The following is a 21,866-nucleotide window of genomic DNA, read 5'->3' on the forward strand; positions in this document are numbered from 1 at the left end:
TTTCTTCGCCACATTGCTTTCAGAGATGCCACAGCGAAAGTTTGAAACTGGTCCTGATGAGAATCCATATCCCAAGGATGGTGACAAGTGCCAGCAGGAAAAAGCCAGTTGTTAAGCACTTACCAGCCTCACACTAATTTGCCATGCAAGAGAATTCGAATATTTTTCAGGAGAAAGAAAACCACCAGATCATCACTGGATAAAAGGCAAGAGACTTACTCATCTGACTGATGTAGCTGAATTAATAGTGGTGCTACTTATTGCAGAAGAACTCACAGGTAGGGTGGTATACAAAGGACAGAGATAATAAAAGTTGGTCCTGCTACTGTCTGAGATCATTGGGCAACCGTTTTAGAAGTCTGGCGCTCAGGAGAATCATCTAATGGGTAGAAACTTGAGTCATCTGCTTGGTAGGTAGGAGTTAAAACCATAAACCTGGCTGATGTTACTCATGGAAGTAACATGAAAAGACCATCAAGGCCAGAACTAAAGGAAAATTAACATTACAAGTTGGGAGGGGGTGGGGGTGGGGCAGGGCGGAGACCCTGAGGAATTCAGGCACCAAGTCCGAGCTGTTTGGGGATAAATAAATGATGCCATAAAAACAAGTTCAAACTCAAAAGTGCTTTAAAGAAAGAGATTGGAGTATCAGCAGAGGATTTCAAGGCAGTAAATTCTATCAATAATGCACAGGCAAAGCACGGGTCATGGCAGGGAACATAGGAACCAACCTCCTGGAGTAAGAGGGATGGGGCCGAGTCAAGGACTGCAAAGAGATGTTGAAGGCTATGAATGAAGACCCAGTGAGTTTCATTAATTGATTGAAGAAAGCAAACCTCTCAGTAAACCCCTGAATATACCAGTATAAACAAGGTAAAATGTGAAATAACATGTTCCCTAATATATATATTTACTTTAGAAACTTGCCTGCATTTTTCTAGATGTAGTCTCTATATTCTATTTTTGTCATAACTCAAGAAACTCTAGTTCCTGGGATTGAACACCATTTTTTGGTCTCCTCTGGCACTTAAAAGCATGTGGGCACATGAATTCATGAAGATGCACACACATAAACATAAAACATATTTCTTCTGTTTTAAAAAAAGAGATCTTCAAAAGAGTCAGTTGGCCCTCCATATATGAAGATTCCACATTGAGGATCCAAATTACATATATATGTGTGTGTGTGTGTGTGTGTGTAAAAAAAAAAAAAAAAAAAAAAGCAAGACAAAAAATCCAAACCCAACCAAATACAACCCAAAAACATAAACAAAAAGCAAAACAAAATACCCTTGTCTGGACCTGGCATAGCAGTGCAGTTCATGCCTGTAATTTCAAAATTAGAAGGTTGAAGCAGGCCAGGCAGTGGTGGTGCATCCCTTAAATCCCAGCACTTGGGAGGCAGGGGCAGGCGGATTTCTGAGTTTGAGGCCAGCCTGGTCTACAGAGTGAGTTCCAGGACAGCCAGGACTACACAGAGAAACCCTGTCTCAGAAAACAAACAAACAAGAAGATTGAAGCAGGACCATGAGTTCAAGACCATCCTGGAAAAAAAAAAAATAAAGGTGAGAGAGGTATTATGCTTTGAAAATGTAATTTTTCCTTATTGTCCCCTAAGAAATACAGCATATGACATATTTATTATTGTCTTTGCATTGTATTAGTCTAAGTACTCTGGAAATGATGGCGTGTTCTAGGTGCTGGGCTTGGGCTTTAAGCAAATACTACTCTGCTTTACATGAGGAACTACAGCCTTCCGTAATTTTGATAGTCTCAGTGGTTGATGGAGCGAGCTCTGAAATAACAAGCAATGGCTATATTTAATATTCACTCGCTCTTTTTTCTTCTAGATAATGAGTATTTGCTCTCTCTTTTTTTTTCTTTTGTTTTGCTTTAAGACAGGGTTTCTCTGTGTAGCCTTGATTATCCTAGAACTCACTCTGTCAACCAGGCTGGCCTTGACCTCAGAGATCCACCTGCCTCTGCCTCCCAAGTGCTGGGATTACAGGCGAGCACCACACACTTTTCCAGCTGTTCCAAATCCAGTGACCATTAGGCATACTCACTTTAGGGAATGGTTACACTCTTTTAGCTCTATCATCATGCTTTATAAAACTCAGCCATGCTCAGAGCTCTTTCTGCTTTAGATTTTTTTTTTTTTAAATTGGCTGCTTAGAGACTTGCATACCCTAAAAATACAAAACTGGAAACCATAATATGGTCAAATGACCAGTCTGACTAGAAAAAAAGCCCAAGTAATAGGAAACAACAACAACCAAAAAATCTACAAAAATATCACTGAGTCATTGAGTTTTGTGTTGGCCATCTACACTGGGCACGGGGCCTATATCTAAGCGTGGCTTATTCACCCAGAGTGATTTCATTGGAGAACACTAAATTTCCCTTTCCATCAGTTGTCAGTTGGAGCCAGCTTCTTGGTTAGGGATGCGAACTCCTGTCCACTCCCACTCCAACCCTGTCAGCGCTGAGACTGTGTGTGGCTTGAACCTGTGTAGGCCCCGTGCATGCTACCACTGTCTCTGTGAGTTCTTACATAAGTCAATCCTATTTTGTCTAAAGACACTGTTTCCTTGGTGTTATTTATCACTTCTTGCTGTTACAGTCTTTCTACCTCCTCTCCAAATAGTACCCAGAAGGGAAGGTGAAGACGCCCATTTAGGACTAGCTGTCCCAAAATCTCTGTGCATTGCCCAGTTGTGGGTCTCTGAGTTAGTTCCTATCTGCTCTAATGATGGCTGAGCACTTACCAATGGGAATAGTGGAATGTCACTTTATTGCTGTTCCTTTAGCAGAACAGTAGTTTGATTTTCCCATAGGCCTATGGCCATTCTAGTCTCAGGCCCTTGGCCTTTCACTACTTCAGTAGCACAGACCCTAGTCATTTGGGGCGAAAGCTTTGGACACCAGCTCAGTCTCTCTGTGTTCAATGCATTGTTGTGAGCAGTAGGATCCTACCATGGATTTGTGGTATAGCCTTGGCAATCAATAGACTGAGTTGTTTAAGGGCTTCCATGAGGCCCCTTTGGCCAAAAGTTCAATTAGATGTAACTGGAAGTTTCACTTGATGGTGAAAATATCAATTTGATTTCATTTGAATTCTGTGATGTTAACTCCTGCCAAAGTAAATAAGGTTTTCCTTTTGTTAACACAAACAAAAAACTGGGGGGGGGGGGCAGGGAAAGTGGAGGCACTGAACATCTGCATAAACATGAGAAACACCAGCCCAACTTGGGATCTTCCTGTTTGGAAGTGAAATGTCCTTTGGCTTTAAAAGCCTGACCACTTCCTTGCTACCCTTTTCCTTCCTATAGCATTGTGGGTTGGCGACCATCAGTTCCGCACTGGACTATGTCCCATGCATTAGTCAAGAATCAGAAAGCCAACACCTCCGGCACATCACTGCTCTGCATGTCTTGTGCTTCTTTAGTAGTTCTATCTATTATGTAGGTTTACTAGTTCTATGTAGGTTTACTAGTTCTATCTATTATGTAGGTTTGTGCCATTTCGAGACTTGGAAGTAAGGCACAAAGCGCAAGACTGCTGTTACAGATTTAGTACATGTGCTGGGATGTAGCTAAGCCCCACTTTGTACTTTAAAGTTGTAAACTGCACCAACACATGCTGTGGCTCTCTCACCTTATGGGATGCAGCCCCGAGCTCCAATTCCTGCCAAGTTAGAGTTTTCTGGGGTTAAAGTGCATTGAGGTGGGAGAGTCAGCATTGTCAATGCAACATAGCAGGACACTTTAACCCCCAAAACTCTAATGGGCAGGAATTTCATCACCTTCACTTTCCAATACTTTTCATGTTTAGTAATATCTAGCCAAAGGGGTCCCCAAATAGTTCCATTCTAGCTCAAAGTAACAAAGCCAACAGGATTCACTCCCTCGCACCCCTGCTTTTCTCTGGGATAAGGGATAGTCATGGTTAGTTTAATTTTAAGTCTATCAGAGGCCCTGGAGATCACCTCAGACATGCAGGCTTGTGAGAATGCACAGGACTCACCATACAGTTCTTTCACTACTGATTTATTAGAGTGAACGGATCCAAAGCAGAGTGAGCAAAGGAAAAAGGCACATGGGGTGAAGCCCAGGGAAACTGGGGTAAGCTTCCAAGAATCCACACTGGAGTCACACAGGCCAATTAAACTGGGTCTCCAGTAAAGAGCTCTAACAGCTCATGTGATACCATCCACAAGAAAGCTTGCTAAGAGTCGGTGCCAAGGGGTTTACTGGACTACTCAGAGGTAGTCTCTGCTCCACACTATATCAACACTCTGGGCACCTGGGAAGAAAGTGGGGTTCAGCATAAGTCAGTGTTTGCAGAGAGTTGATGCAAGCACAGTGAGCTTCTATGCTCAGTTCTGGCCATAGTGGGAGTCCCTGAGACCCACGTTCCCAGACAAAAGCCAACTCATAAGGTACGTTTCTCAGGATAATCTGCCAACCAGCTGCAACACTTTCCTACACAAAAATTTTATTGCCCTTTTCTTCATTGGCTGTAAATACTGTTTTTTAAACTGTCCTTTCAACCAGGTTTATTGTCTGCTGACTCTCATTTATGCGATAAAAATTAAGTCTTCGACACATACTCATTTTATGAGTTATGTTGGCATGTTAACATAGATATAATCAATGAGGGCTAAAGTCTAGCCAAAATTAATAAGTAAAAAGCAAACCACAATTTAATATAAAGGCTAATATATATTAATACCTCAGTAGTTATTAAAAACCATGCCTTATACTAGTATTTCATGTTTCCTTACTGACTCTACCCTTCTGCCACTTAAACTAAAATGGTACCTACCCATCTATTTGCACTTAAGCCAGTCTAATCATATTCCCCAAAGCAGGGTTAATGCAGAAAGATCATCTTCCTCTTTAGTCTGACCAACCACTATATAAAAACACTACATCGTTAGATGGATACCATTTAACTATAGAGCATGTTTGCAGGAAAATGGTGGAACTGAGATTATGTAAAGAGAAACAGATTAGACATGCAAAGTGTTTTCTCTCATATGTAGAATATAGATTTAACTACACATATATTGCATGGCTGGTGAAAGACTGCAGAGAAGGCTCTGAAGGACATTAGGGGAGCAGGGGAGGGGAGGGGAGGGAGCGGTATCTGTTTTCTCTTATGTAGAGACATGGCTTGGAAGCAGAAGGGGACTGAGGGGAGAATGGGTGTAGGGGGAAGCAGAGAGTGAGACACAGCAGAGCGACAAGATCTGTGAGGTACAACGATATAATGAAGTTAAGTGTTGGACATGATATCACCCATTATTTTACATATAAACTTAAAAACATAAAAAGTCTGGAAGACTCCCATAAGACTGACAGACAACTCAAAATTTTCAAGTATCTTTTACATCACAATAAAACGTAACCTTTAAAAAAACAGTAAGTTTTAGTTTTAAATATAGCATAGCACCCTCATTTTTCCAACTTTATTATGCTTCAGACATTTTTAGAATCTTCATATTTACTTGAATAAACATCTTCCTTTATTTTGTGAACTACATTTTAAAATCAGAATTTTACAAACTTCCATATATAATGGTACCAGACAAAACCCAAAATATTCAAGCTTTATTGTAGAAAGGAACACAACTATAGCTGGCACAGCTAAAGTGTACGTAAGAAAGGCAAACATCTCTTTAATAAAAAATAGGTGCTACTTTAATGGGAAAATATCAAAGGAGGACAAAAATTTCCAAACAGCAGCTAATACTTTGGTCACAATTTGTGTATTTGTGCAAAGACATCATTAAATAAATACGTTATCCGATATTTACAAACTACAAGAGGGAAAACCCTGAAGTATCCGGGTCTTTGATTTACTACCACACTTTCAATCTTCTGGATGCATTGGAGGGTATTCCAACCACAAATGTGATTCTACGGAACTACAGTTGAAAGCTTGTCAATCAAGTCATCAATAGTACAAATAAGCAGATGAATATCTGCTTTCTCCTTCATCCTGTGATCACCTTGTTTCCGGAGGATGACATCTACATCTGGGCTGACTATTCGGTCTGCGACCTGCAGGGATCTCTGCCAAGGAACTATTTCATCCTTCATGCCGTGGAGCAAGCGTACAGGGCAGGTCACAGGGATGGGGCTATGCAACAAGCAGTGATGCTCCGCTTCTTTAATGAAACTGTACGGGATTCTGAAATAGCCTTCCTTGTTGTATCTAGATGGCAAGGTCCACTCACCTTTCATTTCTATTTCCTTTTTAGTCTAGTGGGAAAAATACAAACATGAATATCAAAAACCTTTTAGCAGCCTTGAAGAGTCTGAGGAAGACAGTCCTCAAGAAGACAGGCAACACAAGTGTAGCCACAATGATCCTCACACATTGGACCAGACGGGGTGCATGCCTTTAATGCCAGTGCTCCTGAGGCAGAGGCAGGCCCACCTATCAGTTTGATGTTAGTCTGGTCTACAGAGTCAGTTCAAGTTCCAGGCCAGACAGCTACATAGGGAGACCCCATAAAAAGAAAACAAAATTAATTACTTAGATGTAAGGTATATATATATATATATATATATATATATATATATATATATATATATATCTTCACACAATTCTGGTAATAATTCTATAATTATTCTACTTTTACAAAGGAGAGTATTAAGGCTTGCAGTTAAATATCACAGTCAAAGGCCAAGCACAGAAAATGTTTTAGCTATCAAGCAAACTCAGATCTCCCTATCATACAAGCTCTTATGTCAAATTCTGCTTAACCCCAACAGAAAGGGAAGACAGAAAGGAAGAAAAGTACAGCAATTTCTGGAAATTGGTCCCAAGACACTGATGTGTATAAAGCCATATCTTAGAATAATTTATTTTTGAAATTTCAAAACAATTACCCATACACTTAGGTAATTTTTGGTTGAAGGTATATTATTGTTTATTATCATTATCACTATTATTACTGGTGGCAGAGATAGTGGTGGTTTTTCAAGGCAGGGTCTCTCTGTGTAGCCCTAGCTATCCTGGAACTCATCTGTAGATCAGGCTGGCTTCAAATTCAGAGAGATCCACCTACCTCTGTCTCCCAAGTACTGGGATTAAAGGAGTAGGGCCACCACCTAGAGAAAGAAAGTTTTAAATGCCTCCTGGAAACTAAACAGTAATATCAATTCTAGATTCTGGTGAAAAGAAACATTAACACATCCTTTGAGGATTATTTTTCAGATTGTAACATATACCTTCAACAATTTTTCTTATTAAAATTTGGAATTTTCTGTCTGGAGGGATGGCTATCAGTTAAAAGTGGTTCCACTTCTTGCACAGGGCCTAGCTAGGTTCCCAAAGCCCACATGGGACATCTCATGGTCTCCTATAACTCGAGCTTCAGGGGATGTGACACAATCTCTGACACATGCTATTGACACCTTAGGGCCAGTGGTTAATGGGGAGGTAATGCCTAGTGTCCCCGTGCTTTCCTCTGGTACGGTTCAGTTTTATGTCAACTTGACCCAAGCTAGAATCACTTAGAAAGAAGGACACTCAGCTGAGAAAATGCCTCCCTAATACTGGCCAACAGGCAGGTTAGTGGAGCTTTTTCTTGATGACTGACTATAGTGGGAGGGCCCAGCACACTGTGGGTGGTGCCACACCTAGGTAGGTGGTACTGAATTGTGGAAGAAAGTAGGAGGAACAAACCAAGAACAAGTCAGTAAGCAGCATTTCTCCGTGACTTTTGTTTCAGTTCCTGCTGCAGAGTCTTGCCTGGAGATCCTATTCTGACTTCCCCTCAGTAAGAGTGTGACCTGAAAGTTGTAAGATGAAATAAACTCTTTCCTCCCTAAATTGCTTTTGGTCATAGAGTTTCATCACAGCAAGAAAAACCCTACCTAAAAAACTTTGTATCTGATTTTCAATGCCCACCTTATCCACATGCTGAACAATCCACTTACACATGCAAAGTGAAATGTGCACAGATCTTGGCATTTGCTACAACAACAACAACAACAACAACAAAAACAACAACAGCAAAACGTAAGGAACTCCTTTTCAAGCTGCAATATTCCTGAGAAATTTTCCTATCATGAAAGCCATTGTATTGGTGAGTCAAGGGGATTAAGCAAAGGGTCAAAGTTTCAAATGCACAAAGAAGTAGCAGAAAAAACACAAACATCAAAGAACTATATTTGAGAAAAAAACTAGACATCAGAGATGAGTACAGGGAAGACCAACTTTGTAATTTTAGGTCTGATAGGAAAAAAATGTCAAGACTCTCATGAGCACAACAACCTCAGGTGTCATTCCTCAGGAACATGGTCCACTGTTGATTTGTTTTTCCAAAAAAGAAAAAGTTGTGTGTTTCTTATGTGTCTATATGACTGTATGCACACTTGTCTGGGGGTGGGGTGGGATGGGTGCAGCAGTACGCACAGAGGTCAGAGGAGTGGGCAGTGGTCTTCCTCTATCATTCTCCAGTTAGTTTCACCTCTGAACTTGATGTGGTTCCCTCAGCTAGACTAGAAGCCACTGAGCCTTTGTGACATCCCTCCTTAGAGCTGGGCCTGCAGATGTCTGAGGGAACACCTGGCTTGTTACATGGGAGCTGGCATCTTAACTCTACTCCTCAGCGACAGACAGCACAGCAAATGGTCTCAACTGCTGAGCCATTTTTCCAGCCCTCCCATCTCTCTTGGGTTTTGTAAGTATTTTAAGCATTATTTGTGTGGGCATGACACGGTATATGTTCAGCGATCAGGAGTTGGTTCTCTCATTCCACCATATGGGTTCTGGGGATCAAATTCAGGCTATCAGGCTTGTCAGCAAGAACTTTTCTATCTCAGCCATTTTACCTGCCTACACTCTGTTATTCTGACGCTGGGTCTCACATTAACCTGGGATTTACTAGTACACTATGGTGGCTGGACATGACGCTCCAAGGATCTACTTGTCTGCCTTATCAGTATTGGCATTATAAGGGCACACCACTATACCTAGCATTAAATGCTTTATTATAATTATTATTATTGTTATTATTATTATTACTATCGTCGTCATCATCATCTCTTCCATTATTACACTTGTTTGTGGGGAAAAGGTGAGGATGCATGTGTGTGCCACAGTGCTTGTGTGGAAACCAGAGGATTATCCATATGAGTTGGTTTTCTATGTCAGTCCCAAGAACAGAACTCAGGTTGTCAGGCAAGGGGCAAGTGTTTTTTATCTCTTCTGCCATTTCCCCAGCCTATCAGCTTTAAACAACAAAATAAAACAAACAAAACAAAACAAAACAGCATGGGTCTGGGTTAGCTCAGTTTATTATGCTTGTATGTCACGCATTTTAACAACTGAGCTATCCCCTCATCTCCAGCAATGCCACTGAGAACAACATGAACTAAGAACAAACTCAGATGCTCCACAGCACAAATCTTAAAGAACCTGAAGCAGAAGCCAGTAATGTCCTATTATCCAAAGTTATACACGTTTATTGTGTCCCCTTGACTCCCCTGCCTACTGCTCCTTTCTTCCTGGGTCCTGCAAACCTGATTCTCAAACTCTACTGTGGGGGAGGAACTTGTTGGGCATATCTCCCATGTCTGATTCAGAATGAAATCCAAGATTGATAGCGGGTCTGGAACCCATTTTGAAATAATGTTTTTCCCTTTTAATTTTTATTGTCTCTGGCTTACCAGGAACTTAGTTCCACAGGTGAGGAAAACTCGAATGCAGTAAAAAAAAAAAATGCACAAAAGTGTAGATGTTGCTTATTCCATTGTCCTTGCACATAACTGTCTGTGTTTGATAGTTTCATGTCAATTTGACACAATCTAAAGTCATGTGAGAAAAGAAAACTTCAATTAAGAAAATGTTTCCAGAGATGGCTCAGCAGGTAAGAACATTGACTGCTCTTCCAGAGGTCCTGAGTTCAATTCCCAGCAACCACATGGTGACTCACAACCACCTGTAACAGGATCTGAGGCCCTTTTCTGGTGTGTCTGAAGACAGTGTACAGAGTACTCATATACATACAATAAATAAAATATCTTTAAAAAAAAGAAAAGAAAAATAAAGAAAATTGAAAAAAAGAAAATGTTTCTAGAAGACGGGGCTGTAGAAAGTCTGGACATCATTTTCAGGAGGGCCCAGAGTCTTGTGGCTGGTGTCAGCCCTGGGCTGGTGGTCCTGGGTTCTCTAGGAAAGCAGATTGAAAGAGCCATGAAGAGCAAGTCAGTAAGCAGTACCCTTCCATGGCCTCTGCAGGCTCCTGCCCAGCGTGAGGTCCTGCCTAGACTTTCTTCGGTGATTGACTGTGATGTGGAAGTGCAAGCCAGATAAACCGTTTCCCTCACCAACTTTGGTGATAATGTTCCATCACAGCAACAGAAACCCTAACTAGAACACTGCCTAAATATATATCCAATTGAAGCTAAAGAAAACAGCTACCTTCCCAGTTATTTCAGACCCTTCATTTTTACCATGAATTGCTGAAGAACGTTAGTGAAAAGCCCTGCTTTTCTTTTGATGCAGCACAAAAATTATTCGAAAAGAATGCTAACAAAGCAACAAAGCCAGAAAAACAAAACAAAAGAAAAACAAAACAAAACAAAAAAAACCCTCTACCCCTGGTGTGCTACCTCTAATTAGCTGATATCTGCTGCCCAGAGAACATAAGTCTGTTTTTGGGCTAAAGAAGGTAGTTTTACATCTGTTTAGTCCAGTCTCACATGATGTAAGAACAGGCACTATTCACACACCACGAACTGAGAGTAAGAGGGTAAAAAAGTAGACTGTGACATGGAATTCCATTCGGTAAAGGAAATAAAGAAAACTGAGCAAAAGAGGACACTGTGAAGCAGGACTTCAGTGCCACGTCTCATGCATTTGGCAGGATGTTTTAGAAAGAGGAATGAGAAAAGGAAACCTTAAAACAAGAGACCAAGCAATAGGGCAGCAAAGACAAAAGCCAAGTCACTCTAGTAAGGTAGAGGAAGATGGTGAATAAGTACAGAGAGAGAAAAGGCAGAAGATAGGAAGTACTCCCCGGGATGGCCAAATGGCTCATGACTTACCTCAACAGGAAGTGCATGATATTGTGTCACCAATCCATCTGCAGCAGTAGCTATACCAATAAGAGCTATGACTTTTTCCGGCCGTGCAATTGCAGCATGCAACATGAGCCATCCACCAAGACTGGATCCAACCAGTATCTAAAAACAAGTATGCATGACTTCAAAGAGGACTCTCATACTCAATAAAGAGAATGATTTAATAGAAATATATGGACTTTGTATCTTTTATATCCTTGCAGAACCCAGACTTTTAATATGTAACACAAAGTAAAAGTCAATTTAACTAACTTGTTTGTTTGTTTGTTTGAGTCAGGTTTCTACTGTGTTGTCCTGGAACTCTTTTTGTAGACTAGGTTCATCTTGAACTCAGCATCTGTCCCTGTATCCCAATATAATTAACTTCTGTAAAGTCATTATGTCTATAATATAGAACTATAAAAGCAAACTTATTTTTCAATGAGAACTAAAGTGCTTATTGCTTATTAGAAAGTAAAAATACAATAATTTTAAATCAAAATTGTATTGAAATTGACAAAATATTATCCATTGTTATATCTAAAGAGACAAAATAAATATCACTTGAGTCAAAGATCAGTCTACTTAACAAAAATGGTCACCTGCGGTCCTTCAGCTATGTCATCAAGTATGGAAAGGACATCCTTTCTCCATTTCCCCACTGTGCATTCTGCTAAGTTACCTTCTGAACTTCCAATCCCTGAGTAGTCAAACCTGGAAGAAGAAGAAAAAATATGTTTATACCTCAGTGTATGAAATGTGTCTAGGCTTGCTTTTTTTGACTTTAAAGCAAAGTAGAGCATTTTCCATTACTGCCATGACCTAACTACAGTAAACATCAGTCAACATGCATTTTGTAAATCCTCCTGGCTTAACTTCCAAGAACCTCTCACGTCAATCACTTTCTTCCATCATCACTGCTGCTTAGCTTAGTCCAAGTTATTATCTCAACTCGACCATTGCAGTAGTATTCTCAGTTTCTCTAGTAGTCAGAATGATCCTTCCAAATGAAATACTACAGTGAATGCTCTGTGTAGTTACTAAAACTCAAAGTCCTTACCATGCTTCCCCGACCTCATCTCTTAGTGAGTTCCTTCCCTCGTCAGTGTATTGTTATATTCTCTCTTGAAGTTAAACAGTATGCACCACCCCCTTCCTGTACCATGACCTTTCACCTCTACTTAGCACACTTCTCTTATCCATTAGAGATGCCTCAGCTCATGCCAAGCTGGCTCTGAGCATCCCGTGCTACCACTGCGCTTCTTCCATAGCTCTGCACTCCTTCCTGCTGTATTTTCTTCATAGCACTTACTGCTCCTCAGGATTCAAATCAGATTCACCATGAACCCCACCTTCTAAATTTTCCTAGGGATTCAAGCTCAACATCTGTCTAATCTCTGAGTTTTACCTTTACTTCAAGGTCCCAACTCAATAAATTATGAGGTATCCTATCATGGCCACAGATTATCAAAATCACAAGTCATTCTGAACTGTTTCCTAATTCCTGGCCAGATCCTTTATAACCATGAGCTTTGCATGCCATTCCACTGCCAATAAAGTCTTCCTTCCCCACCAAACCAGTCACTAGTCATTCTTGAAGTCACATCTCTTCATTTTGTGAACTTTCCTCAGGCAGTCTGTGCTGGACAGGCAGAGACAGGTTAGATCAGGGGCTCCTTGGCCAGCCAGTCTAACCTACTTGAGAAGCTTCAAACCAGTGAAAGAAACCCTGTCTCTGTAAATAAGGTGAATGACTCCTGAAAAATAACAACTAGGGTTGTCTCCTGGCTTCCACACACATGCACACATGCATGCATGGTCATGCTCACATAGCACATAATCATGCACACACACAATGAATTTGGAAGGTTCCTACACTCACCACAATTACAATGCTACACAAAAGAACTTAATTAAAGAATCTGTAGTACATTGTTTATAAGTGTGTATTTATATAGCATCCAATATGCAGAAAACTACAGTATGCCTGGAACTGGCTATAGCTCTCAGTCTCAAATCAAATTCAAAAATCAGTAAAATGTTGAGTTCTATTTTATGTGGGTTGTGGCATATGTGAGGATGTATTTCCATGTGTGAGGGGTGCATGTATGTATGTATGTGGTATAGGTACATGTACACATGGTTGTAGGGGCCAGAGGCTGTCATCAAGTATCGTCCTTGATCACTCTCTAGCTTAGACACTGAGGTAGAGTCTTTCACTGAGCCTGAGGCTTACTGCTGCAGCTAATGGGCTAAACAGCTTGGTAAGAGATCCCTCTCTCTGCCTTCCAAATGCTGGGGTTTCAGGTGGGCAGCTTCAGCCACTGGGCTTTTACAGGGCTGGGTGCAGAAAGCTGAACTCTGATCCTCACTCACGCTTGCACAGAAAGTGCCTCACCCACTACTGTCTCCCCAGCCCTAAGATGCTCATTTTTTATTAAGATTACTTTTCAGACAAAGAAAAGCAATGCCAGCAGTATTTCTGATTATGAATGTTCTCCTCAGATATGAATCAGATTATGAATGGTCTCTCTCCACAGATAGCACTGCCCTTTATTTTTCCCAGAGTTCATTTGTAAAGTCTTGTCCACCCACTTCCCTCCTGACATATCTGTGTCTACTGAGTATTACTGATGTCTTCATAAGTTACTTAAAGAAGTTTTCTTTCAGTCCTATTTCTTCAGTTTTACACCAATGCTTTCCCCATTAAACTATCTTAAAATTAAAATATCAAAAAATGTATTGATAAATCTAACCTTACTGCTGCAGCTAATGGGCTAAACAGCTTGGTAAGAGATTCCAATTTTTTACATCAATACATTTTTATTAAAATGAGTGAAAAGGTACAAATACAATATCCTTGTTTATAGCCACACACAGTCATATAATAAAAAAAAGAACAAAGAAAACAGAAATGTAAATTATACAATATCAATCTTACAATATTATATTACACTGAAAAACCTTTTCTTTTGTGGGTTGTGCTAGGGATTGAATTGGGATTTTGTGCTAAACAAATGCTCTACCCCTGAGGTATGCTATATTATACTCTCAGCTTCAAACACCCGTGGTAGAGGGTAATAAACAGCGGTCAAATAAGTTCTTTATGTCTTCAGTGGAAAACCCATAATCACAAGATATTACAGGAAACCCACCAAGCATATTGTCTTTGCCACACAGATTATTGTATCTAAACAACTAAGTTACTAGCCCCGGATGACACCCTCTGCTGCCAATCTAGCCAGCTCAGCACAAATACCCTATAGATCCTAAATCATAAGACCGAAGTTTGCACACTATTGAAATAACTCCATCTACTAAAATGCTGGCATTGACTTCAGTTGGCTCTATTACAATACTAAATGGTAATATAATTATCTGAAATATATTGTTCCTACCTTATAAAGGCGTGACCTAGAGATTTGCAAAACTCCTCAACTGCTACTGCCTTTATACCATTCATGTTAGAAAGATAGCCAGGGATGAAGATAATTCCTGGGGTTTTGCCTTTTAACCTCTTATAAGCCAGGTTTGGAAGTTCTGATCGGTTAAGGAAAGAAAGTGATGCCTTTTGTCTGCAAGCTAAAACAAAGTACACAAGGTGTGAATTACACTTTAAAAAATATTTTTGGAAAATCACACATATTTTCACATTTTAACTTTAACCCACTGCATTTGATAGGAAAATTAAAATAAGCTTCAAGTAGGAGATTTTTAGTTTTAAAGTTGCATCAAAATTTTTACCTTCTTACCCAATCATACTTTCCAAAATACAGAATGAAATAACAATTTCAGTGAAACAAAAGACAGAGACTCATCAAAAAATATCTTCATGTTGGCACCATGGGATTACCCTAAACAGTAGCAATTAACATTTAGACTTAAATACATCACTTTCAGCTTCCCCTCTGAGATTTCTTTCTGTTTTAACAATGTTTCAGGAATTTCATGTCTTTTACTTTGACCAGATGAGTAGGGGAAAAGAAATGTATGTGTGTTTTTGTTCCTTTCTTTCCTCTTTACAAAATTATTTCTAAGGGAAACTGGCAAGGTCTTAGGCACCTGCAACCCCAGGCTTTGGGAAGCAGAGGTAAAGCCCTCATCAGTCGTCAGCGTAGTTAGCCAGGAGGGAAGGATGTCCACAGTGCTGCCATGTTTTTATGACCAGATTACCATTGAGCAATCGTCCCCAGGAAGGGCAAGAGACTGGTAACAAAGCACCATCATTTCCAACAGGTGGACTTTCTGAAGGCCGAGTTCCTTTAAAAATAAGTTTGGATCAAGTATCATTCTTGGAAATACACTTCTCAAACAGCTCTCTAATTGATGCTCTTACTTCTGTTGGCTGGCTTTTGGTAAATGGAATACCTTAGAATTATTTACATATGGCAGGACAGATGGTGATCCTTACAGGGCTTTCATTGCTGATCCACCTTTGCTAGTCCTTATTTAAAAAAGAAAAAGATTAAGCAGTCTTACTATCAATATTAATGTTCATTTTCCATTTCTTTAATTATAAACTCAAAGTATCCTTTTACCCCCTTTCAGACATTACCTCCCAACAAATAAATTTCATTTCAGGCAGTTACTCTGAATTGATGTTTGTTAGCTATAAAACAACAGATCCAACCTTCAATCTATAAATCATCTTTATATGATATAGATTAGCTGAAAGCCTGATGCATATATTGTCAATGAATACTGTTAAAGAGATTTAAAAATATATTTTACTCTTGTTATCGAACTGACATACTATATACTTTCTGGCATTACATAAAACTCATTTTGTGTGTGTGTATGTACAGTGTTAAGTTAAACCAATTACATACTTTAAAAAATTAAACTTGTTATATAATGGCATTAGTATTCCAAGCACAAAGTGGCTATCTAATAGCTGTGTGGCAAGATGTGAAGAGCACACCAAGGATGTTATTCAAGGATAACTATACATGTACACAAATCATGTATTCTATGCACATAATCCTACTGATCCACATTTTAGTTTCCATTGTAGAGTAACTCCAATTCTTTCAACAAGAACAATCAGATATTAGGTCTAAAGACGGCGTTTACATGTATATACATACATACTTTGTTTCCTCAAGTCCATGACAAGCAAGGCTAAACACTTGACATATATCCATATGTAAAGCCCTAGGAGCAGCTAATAACCAAACACATTAAATGCACATCTTATTTTTTTTTTCTTTCTGCTCTTGATGTTTGATTCAGAGGACGCAGGAGCTCCTTAAATCGCAGTGTAACCGCTAACAAGGACTTCCAAGACCGCCCCAGGGCCTCAGCAGAAAAGCAGACTCCCGCAGCCTTGCCCAGCAGCGTTCAGTGCCGAGACAGCCAGAGCAGTTTTAAAAGGCGCGCCAAGCCGGCTCCAGCGGGGCACTGGACGGTCGCCGGGCCTTCCAAAGAGCCCCAGTGCCCCACCTTCCGTACACTAACCTGAGAGCCACCATGCCCGTGGGGGCTTCCGAGCTAGTGACGCGCTCAGGCCTGGTTGCCGGCCGAAAGACACAGCCGCCCAGCCCCACCTCCGACAAGGGGCCCAGGCCGCCATCTTCCCAGCTGCCCCTGCGCCCGCTACAGACGCTTGCGGGTCCTGCAGTCCCGAGGTCACGCACGCGCAGTCCTCGGGGAGCGGGATGGGGTGGGGGGGGGGGATTTGCTTACAAGCATCACGTGGGATTTGTTCACCTCCCCCCCCCGCCCCCGGGCGCGGAGACGCATGCGCAAGGGTGCTGTCTGGGGTGCTGCTGTCTCTACTGGGTTGTTCTGTCTCCCCCAAAGGGCATTTGGCTTGTGACATTGGGCGGCCTTGGCCGGTTTTCTTTTTTCGCAGTGAGCTGCGGAAATGTCGGGAGAGGAGCCAGGGTCAAATTGAGCGTGCATAGATGGGAAACCGTGTTATCATCCAGAGAACCCAAAGACCTGGGACAAAAATTGCTAGGCTTTCTTGCCTTACCCATTCATTCCCTATGACTCCATTTCAGCTATGGGGGAAAGGTTTCCAAGAGGCGACCTTAATCTTAAAATCACATCATTGGAGTCGCATCAACATTCTTTGCTCTCTCCCAAACATTTTCCCACTCACCAGATTGCTGAAAATTCAAAGGAGCAGCCACAGGCAAAAATACTGAAAACACTCATTCACATATGCTTGCTTGATGGGTAACTAAAGTCTTTTGCCAGGCAATCTGGCCATGTTATAATACACACAATTTTCAGTACTCTTTGAACTATCATTCCGTTTATGACTATTCTAAATTTAAAAAGCACTGAAGGGACCTGTATTGGCGCAAGACATCCCAAGACCAAATCCCAGCACAAAAAGGAGACTTGCCCCAGAGACACAAAGGGTAGAGAGCAAAAGACAAAGACTAGAAATGGGGAGGAGGGAGAAGAAGGAGGAAAGAAGAGAGGAGGAAGAACGGTTTTTTTGTTCCAGAGGGGCACATAGGACTGCCCCTGAATAGACAGGAGACAGACATGGCCCATAGGAAAATGGCTGTTTATAAAGGTTAAAGGGTGAACCCCATGTACGGATAAGGTGTTTAATTGGACAGGTTAGTTAAGACAGCCACAAGAGGGCTTTTGATTGCTGGACTTAAATACTTTGATTTCTGGACTAGGTTTAGCAGGAAGTGACCAAATAAGGGAATAGACCTTGGGGGCTACAGTTTCTAGCAAGGCAGAGGAAATGAGAGAGAAGGACCAGGCCTTCCAGAGACATGTTTGCTATGCTCAAGGTGGCTAGAGTCCCTTCAAACAGGAGTTCATAAGGCTGTGTGTTACCTTCAATAGCACCGTTTTTTTTTTTTGTTTTTGTTTTTGTTTTTTACAAGGGGGTGGGGGAGTGGCAGAGAAGGGGCGAATCAATGGCAATAGAAAATAATTCAATTAATTGTGATACCAGGGTCTCTGGATTCTGACCTCTTTCAAAGTAATTTTGGCGGCTTCAAGTCTCACTAAGTATAGGACCTTATCTTGTCTATTCTGCTTGAAATTACTGTACTTTGTGAAAAAAAATATGTTTTTATGTAAAACCACTAATTTGTCTCGGTTTGTTTTGTCAGATTGAGCACCTAGGAAGGAAGGATTTTTAATTGGACAATTGTCTACACCCATAGGATTGGCCTGGAGGCACATCTGTGGGGGGCGTTTTCTTAATTGTTGATTGATGTAGGTGGTCCTAGCCTTCTGCGGGCAGCACTGATGGGCCTGGATTGTATAAAATGTCAGTGACTGTGAGCCTGGAAACAAGTGAGTGAGCAATATTCCTTGGTGGTTTCTGCTTCAAGCTTCTGTGGTGAATTTCTGCCTTGTCTCTCCTCAGTGATGAATATTTACCAGTAAGCCAAATAAACTCTTTCCCCCGTTCAGTTGCCTTTGGTCATGCCATTTATTACAACAACAGAAGGAAACGTGGGTACTGTCCTTTTAGAGATTCGGGAACAGTTGTTGGTGCCAAAGACAAGAGCCAAGGGCAGGCACCGTGAGACAGACGCATCTTTGGAGTTTTGAGAACATGAAATGTTAGACTCTGCTGGAGCAGCTTGATAGAGAGACACAGAACAAACCTTTTCCTCAAGAGCTGCTGTGTCTCTCACATAGCTCACAGGCTCACAGGAAGCCTGTGACCGAAGATGATTGCCTAGGTCAGCTTGCTTCTAGCACTAGCAAGTCTTTGGTTTGTTTGTTTGTTTGTTTGAAATCAGTTTGATTTAGTGTCACTTCTCTATGCTTTGTTCCTAAGGTAACTAATTAAAGTCCTCTTTGTCTGGAAATAATAGAAAACATTAAGGAACACATCATAGCTGTATGAACTCCTTTTAGTTACAAGAACTCCCAGAGACTGTGGACAGTGTTGAAACCTCATTAGGAGAGTTCATTAATGCGTGAGGTAGCCAGGTGCCCACCTGGATATGCTTAAATGAGATGCGTCACAAATCCCATGGAATCCGAAGAAAAGCTTTCTCTTTTGGTGTCAATAAAATACTCTCTCTCTCTCTCTCTCTCTCTCTCTCTCTCTCTCTCTCTGTGTGTGTGTGTGTGTGTGGAAAAGCTTTCTCTTTTGGTGTCAATAATATACTCTCTCTCTCTCTCTCTCTCTCTCTCTCTCTCTCTCTCTCTGTGTGTGTTTCTCCCTTCCTCCTCTCCACCCGCACTCTCTTTCTGTCACTCAAGTCATTGTATGATCCATGGCCATTGGCAAAACTGGGGTTTTCACAGTTCCACAGAGACAGCCACTTTCAGGATGCACTACTGTAAATATGACAACATTTAGCCTGTTCTCTGCCAGGGTGGATAGAGACGCCAAAGGACTGACTCACAAAGGTGAGGACATCTGGTGGTGAATGCTACCTCACTCTTTTTAACATCGGACACCTGTACTTGTAGCTCTTTGGTAATTGCAGATATTGTTACCCTCCATCCTTTTCTTGCTCTTATTTCTGAGGGTCTCCTTGTACTTTAAATGTAGCAGCATTTTAAAAATCATGTAACTTACCACAATGAAGAAAGTATTTTATATTCACACAGAAAGGGGGAGACTCATGGATTACTTTCTCAATTCACCGTTACCAGAAGAACAAATCAGGAACCTAGTTGGCTTTGAGGCACTGTCAAAATACTTTCTGTGAAAATAATGGGCACAAAGTAGTACAGTTTGTTTCCTGTAAGGGCATTTGGGGGTACTGTTCCCTGCATCAGCATTCAAAAGTGAAAGAAGTTTTGCTTTTGTTTTTTGATGGTAGCTTCTCTCTCTGACATCCAGAAGAGAAAGGAGCCCACCAAATGAGACGTCAGAGCTTAATTTTGCACTCCAGCTTCTTCTCTTCCTTCCAACTATTTTAGTTTATACATTTCCAATTATAATGTCAGCACATACCAATCTTTATGTAGATTCTACTGTTAACTGATGCTGATTAATCCACTGTCTGTTAGGTTACAGATAGGTGATTGCCGAGAGAGAGAGAGAGAGAGAGAGAGAGAGAGAGAGAGAGAGAGAGAGAGAGAGGAGAAAGTGTTTCCACTGTGAATTAGGTCAACGCTTTAATCCAAACTCCATACATTTAACCCACATACATATCTAAAAGATTTATAACATGCAAATTGATTAGAACACCCTTACAATCCTATGAAGAAAGTACAGTACAGACAAGTTGTATCTTTACATCAAGCAACCAAATCTTAACAATTGCATTTTAATGTTTAAGATCACTAACATTGAAGGGGAACCTCTGCAAAAAATCACAGACAAGAAATAATACCTCCTACTGTCATGATCTCGGTCCTTCATTGTTCAAGTAAACCCTTGCATCATCCAGTTGCAAAAATCTTATTTTTGGAAACATGAATAAAGATATAAGAGTACACTGTAAGTTTCTTTTAAGTTGTGCCCAGTTGGCCTGACAGTTTTATGGACACATTTCTAAACATTGTTTTCTACTTCTATCCATTTGGCATGTTTTAGGAAATAATTTGTTCATACTTACAAACACAGAACACACACGCACACACACATGGCACTTGAAAAATGATTATAAAAAAGACTTGCCTGAAGTCATTTCATTCAACAAACATTAGCTCTAAAAACAAAGGCCATTTGTAAAGATACATGGAAAAAGATATAGCATAGAGAATGGTAATTTGAGTTTTGGTTGTCTTTTGAAAAAAAAAAGATATTTTAATTGCTCAGATTTTCAGTGAAACAGATTTCATAGTTATGCCACGTGAGGGTGCCAATAACATGCTTACTTCATAAGAGGAATCCAGCAGTCTGGAGGAAAGTGGCTACTACTTGCTTTCAGTCTCAGCACTGGGAATGGACAAATCTTCCACAGAACAGGATCCCCACACTAAATATTCTCCTTAATTCAAACTGCCTGATGTTGCAGGGGTCTGTTGTCTGAGATGGCCTTTGCTTAAAACAAGGAGGGTTTTTTGTTTTGTTTTGTTTTTTATTCTTTTAAGAAAGTGGTTTATTATATAGGCACAGTAGCTTGTTGGGAAGGTGGATACTACAGAATTAACATCAAAATCCCATTTTAAAGACTATCTAGAGAGCAACTCTGATGTTAAACAAGAGTCAAGCCAGGTCTTTGGTTTGGGTGCAGTATTTAAAAACTAAGGCAAGATGTCTAAAACCTGTTGCCTTCTAAGTCATTATTTGTCTACTTTTATAAAATTCTACTTCCTACAAAGGCGTCAGGTGCTCATCAAGGGCAATGAGCTGCGTTCTAAAACAATCTTGTATTTCTAAGTACATATTTACAGATATTGTGTAAACTGTTCAGTTCATTTAACCACACCAGCTGATAAAAAAGAGTGTGTATCTAAATGATGCTTTTATCAAAATAGTGTTTTGTTTTTGTTTTTGTCATAGGAGCTCCAGTCCTATCATTGTGGGCCCTGCTTCCTTTTGGTGAAAGGCTCTCCATTATAAAAAGAGTTCTGAGTGAGTGCACACAGCTAAAGGGATGGGTCTGTTAGGCCTTTCCATCTGAGACTGGATATGGCTTCACTCTTGTAAGAGACTATTTATTGCAGTCTTCCCTGAAGTGGACCATGGCCAAAGTTCACTACAACAGGAAGTGGGTATATCCTTCTGCTCCGGTCACTATAACGTCCATCCAGATCCGCATGGCCTCTGGTGAAGGAGCCACCATGTAATAGATTCTGTCATGCGTCTTGACGCTAAAGGTGAGTAATGGATTAGGGCTCTGGAATTCAAAACAAGAAGAGAATGTCAAAGAAACACATTGAAAG

The 21,866-nt window shown here is 40.6% G+C and overlaps 2 protein-coding genes across 8 annotated transcripts in view; both read right to left on the bottom strand.

The window, feature by feature from the left end:
* Positions 1 to 4,033: 4,033 nt before the first annotated feature.
* Abhd10 (abhydrolase domain containing 10) lies at positions 4,034 to 16,717 on the bottom strand. 2 transcript variants are annotated; one of them, XM_021185125.1, is made up of 5 exons: positions 16,542 to 16,717; positions 14,483 to 14,666; positions 11,687 to 11,798; positions 11,070 to 11,207; positions 4,034 to 6,269 (listed from the first exon to the last, which is right to left on the bottom strand). In XM_021185125.1, exons 1-5 carry the CDS (start codon positions 16,654 to 16,656, stop codon positions 5,925 to 5,927), a joined length of 894 nt encoding a protein of 297 aa, XP_021040784.1. In that variant the 5' UTR covers positions 16,657 to 16,717; the 3' UTR covers positions 4,034 to 5,924. The 2 variants fall into 2 exon arrangements, with proteins under 2 accessions (XP_021040784.1, XP_029326626.1); XM_029470766.1 differs by lacking the exon at positions 4,034 to 6,269 and adding an exon at positions 10,066 to 10,191.
* Positions 16,718 to 20,139: 3,422 nt separating this feature from the next.
* Phldb2 (pleckstrin homology like domain family B member 2) overlaps positions 20,140 to 21,866 on the bottom strand; it is a 211,609-nt gene continuing 209,882 nt past the window's right edge. For 5 of the 6 annotated variants that reach the window (XM_021184540.1, XM_029470303.1, XM_029470305.1 and 2 more), the window contains one exon: positions 20,289 to 21,820. In XM_021184540.1, the coding sequence (XP_021040199.1) occupies positions 21,680 to 21,820 (141 nt within the window). In that variant the 3' untranslated portion in view covers positions 20,289 to 21,679. Of the gene's footprint in view, positions 21,821 to 21,866 lie in introns of all 6 variants that reach the window. The other variant, XM_021184542.2, reaches the window with a different exon arrangement.

Source organism: Mus caroli, chromosome 16 (genome assembly GCF_900094665.2).
Source record: "Mus caroli chromosome 16, CAROLI_EIJ_v1.1, whole genome shotgun sequence".
NCBI lineage: Eukaryota > Metazoa > Chordata > Mammalia > Rodentia > Muridae > Mus > Mus caroli.

Excerpts from the sequence above, each read along its gene's own strand:
- Abhd10 (XM_021185125.1), bottom strand. The coding sequence starts at position 16,656 with ATGGCGGCCTGGGCCCCTTGTCGGAGGTGGGGCTGGGCGGCTGTGTCT. Across the intron at positions 11,799-14,482 it reads CTAGGTCACGCCTTTATAAG|GTTTGACTACTCAGGGATTG; the intron begins GTAGGAACAATA and ends TTCTTCTTCCAG. Across the intron at positions 11,208-11,686 it reads ACATAGCTGAAGGACCGCAG|ATACTGGTTGGATCCAGTCT; the intron begins GTGACCATTTTT and ends ACTTGTTTTTAG.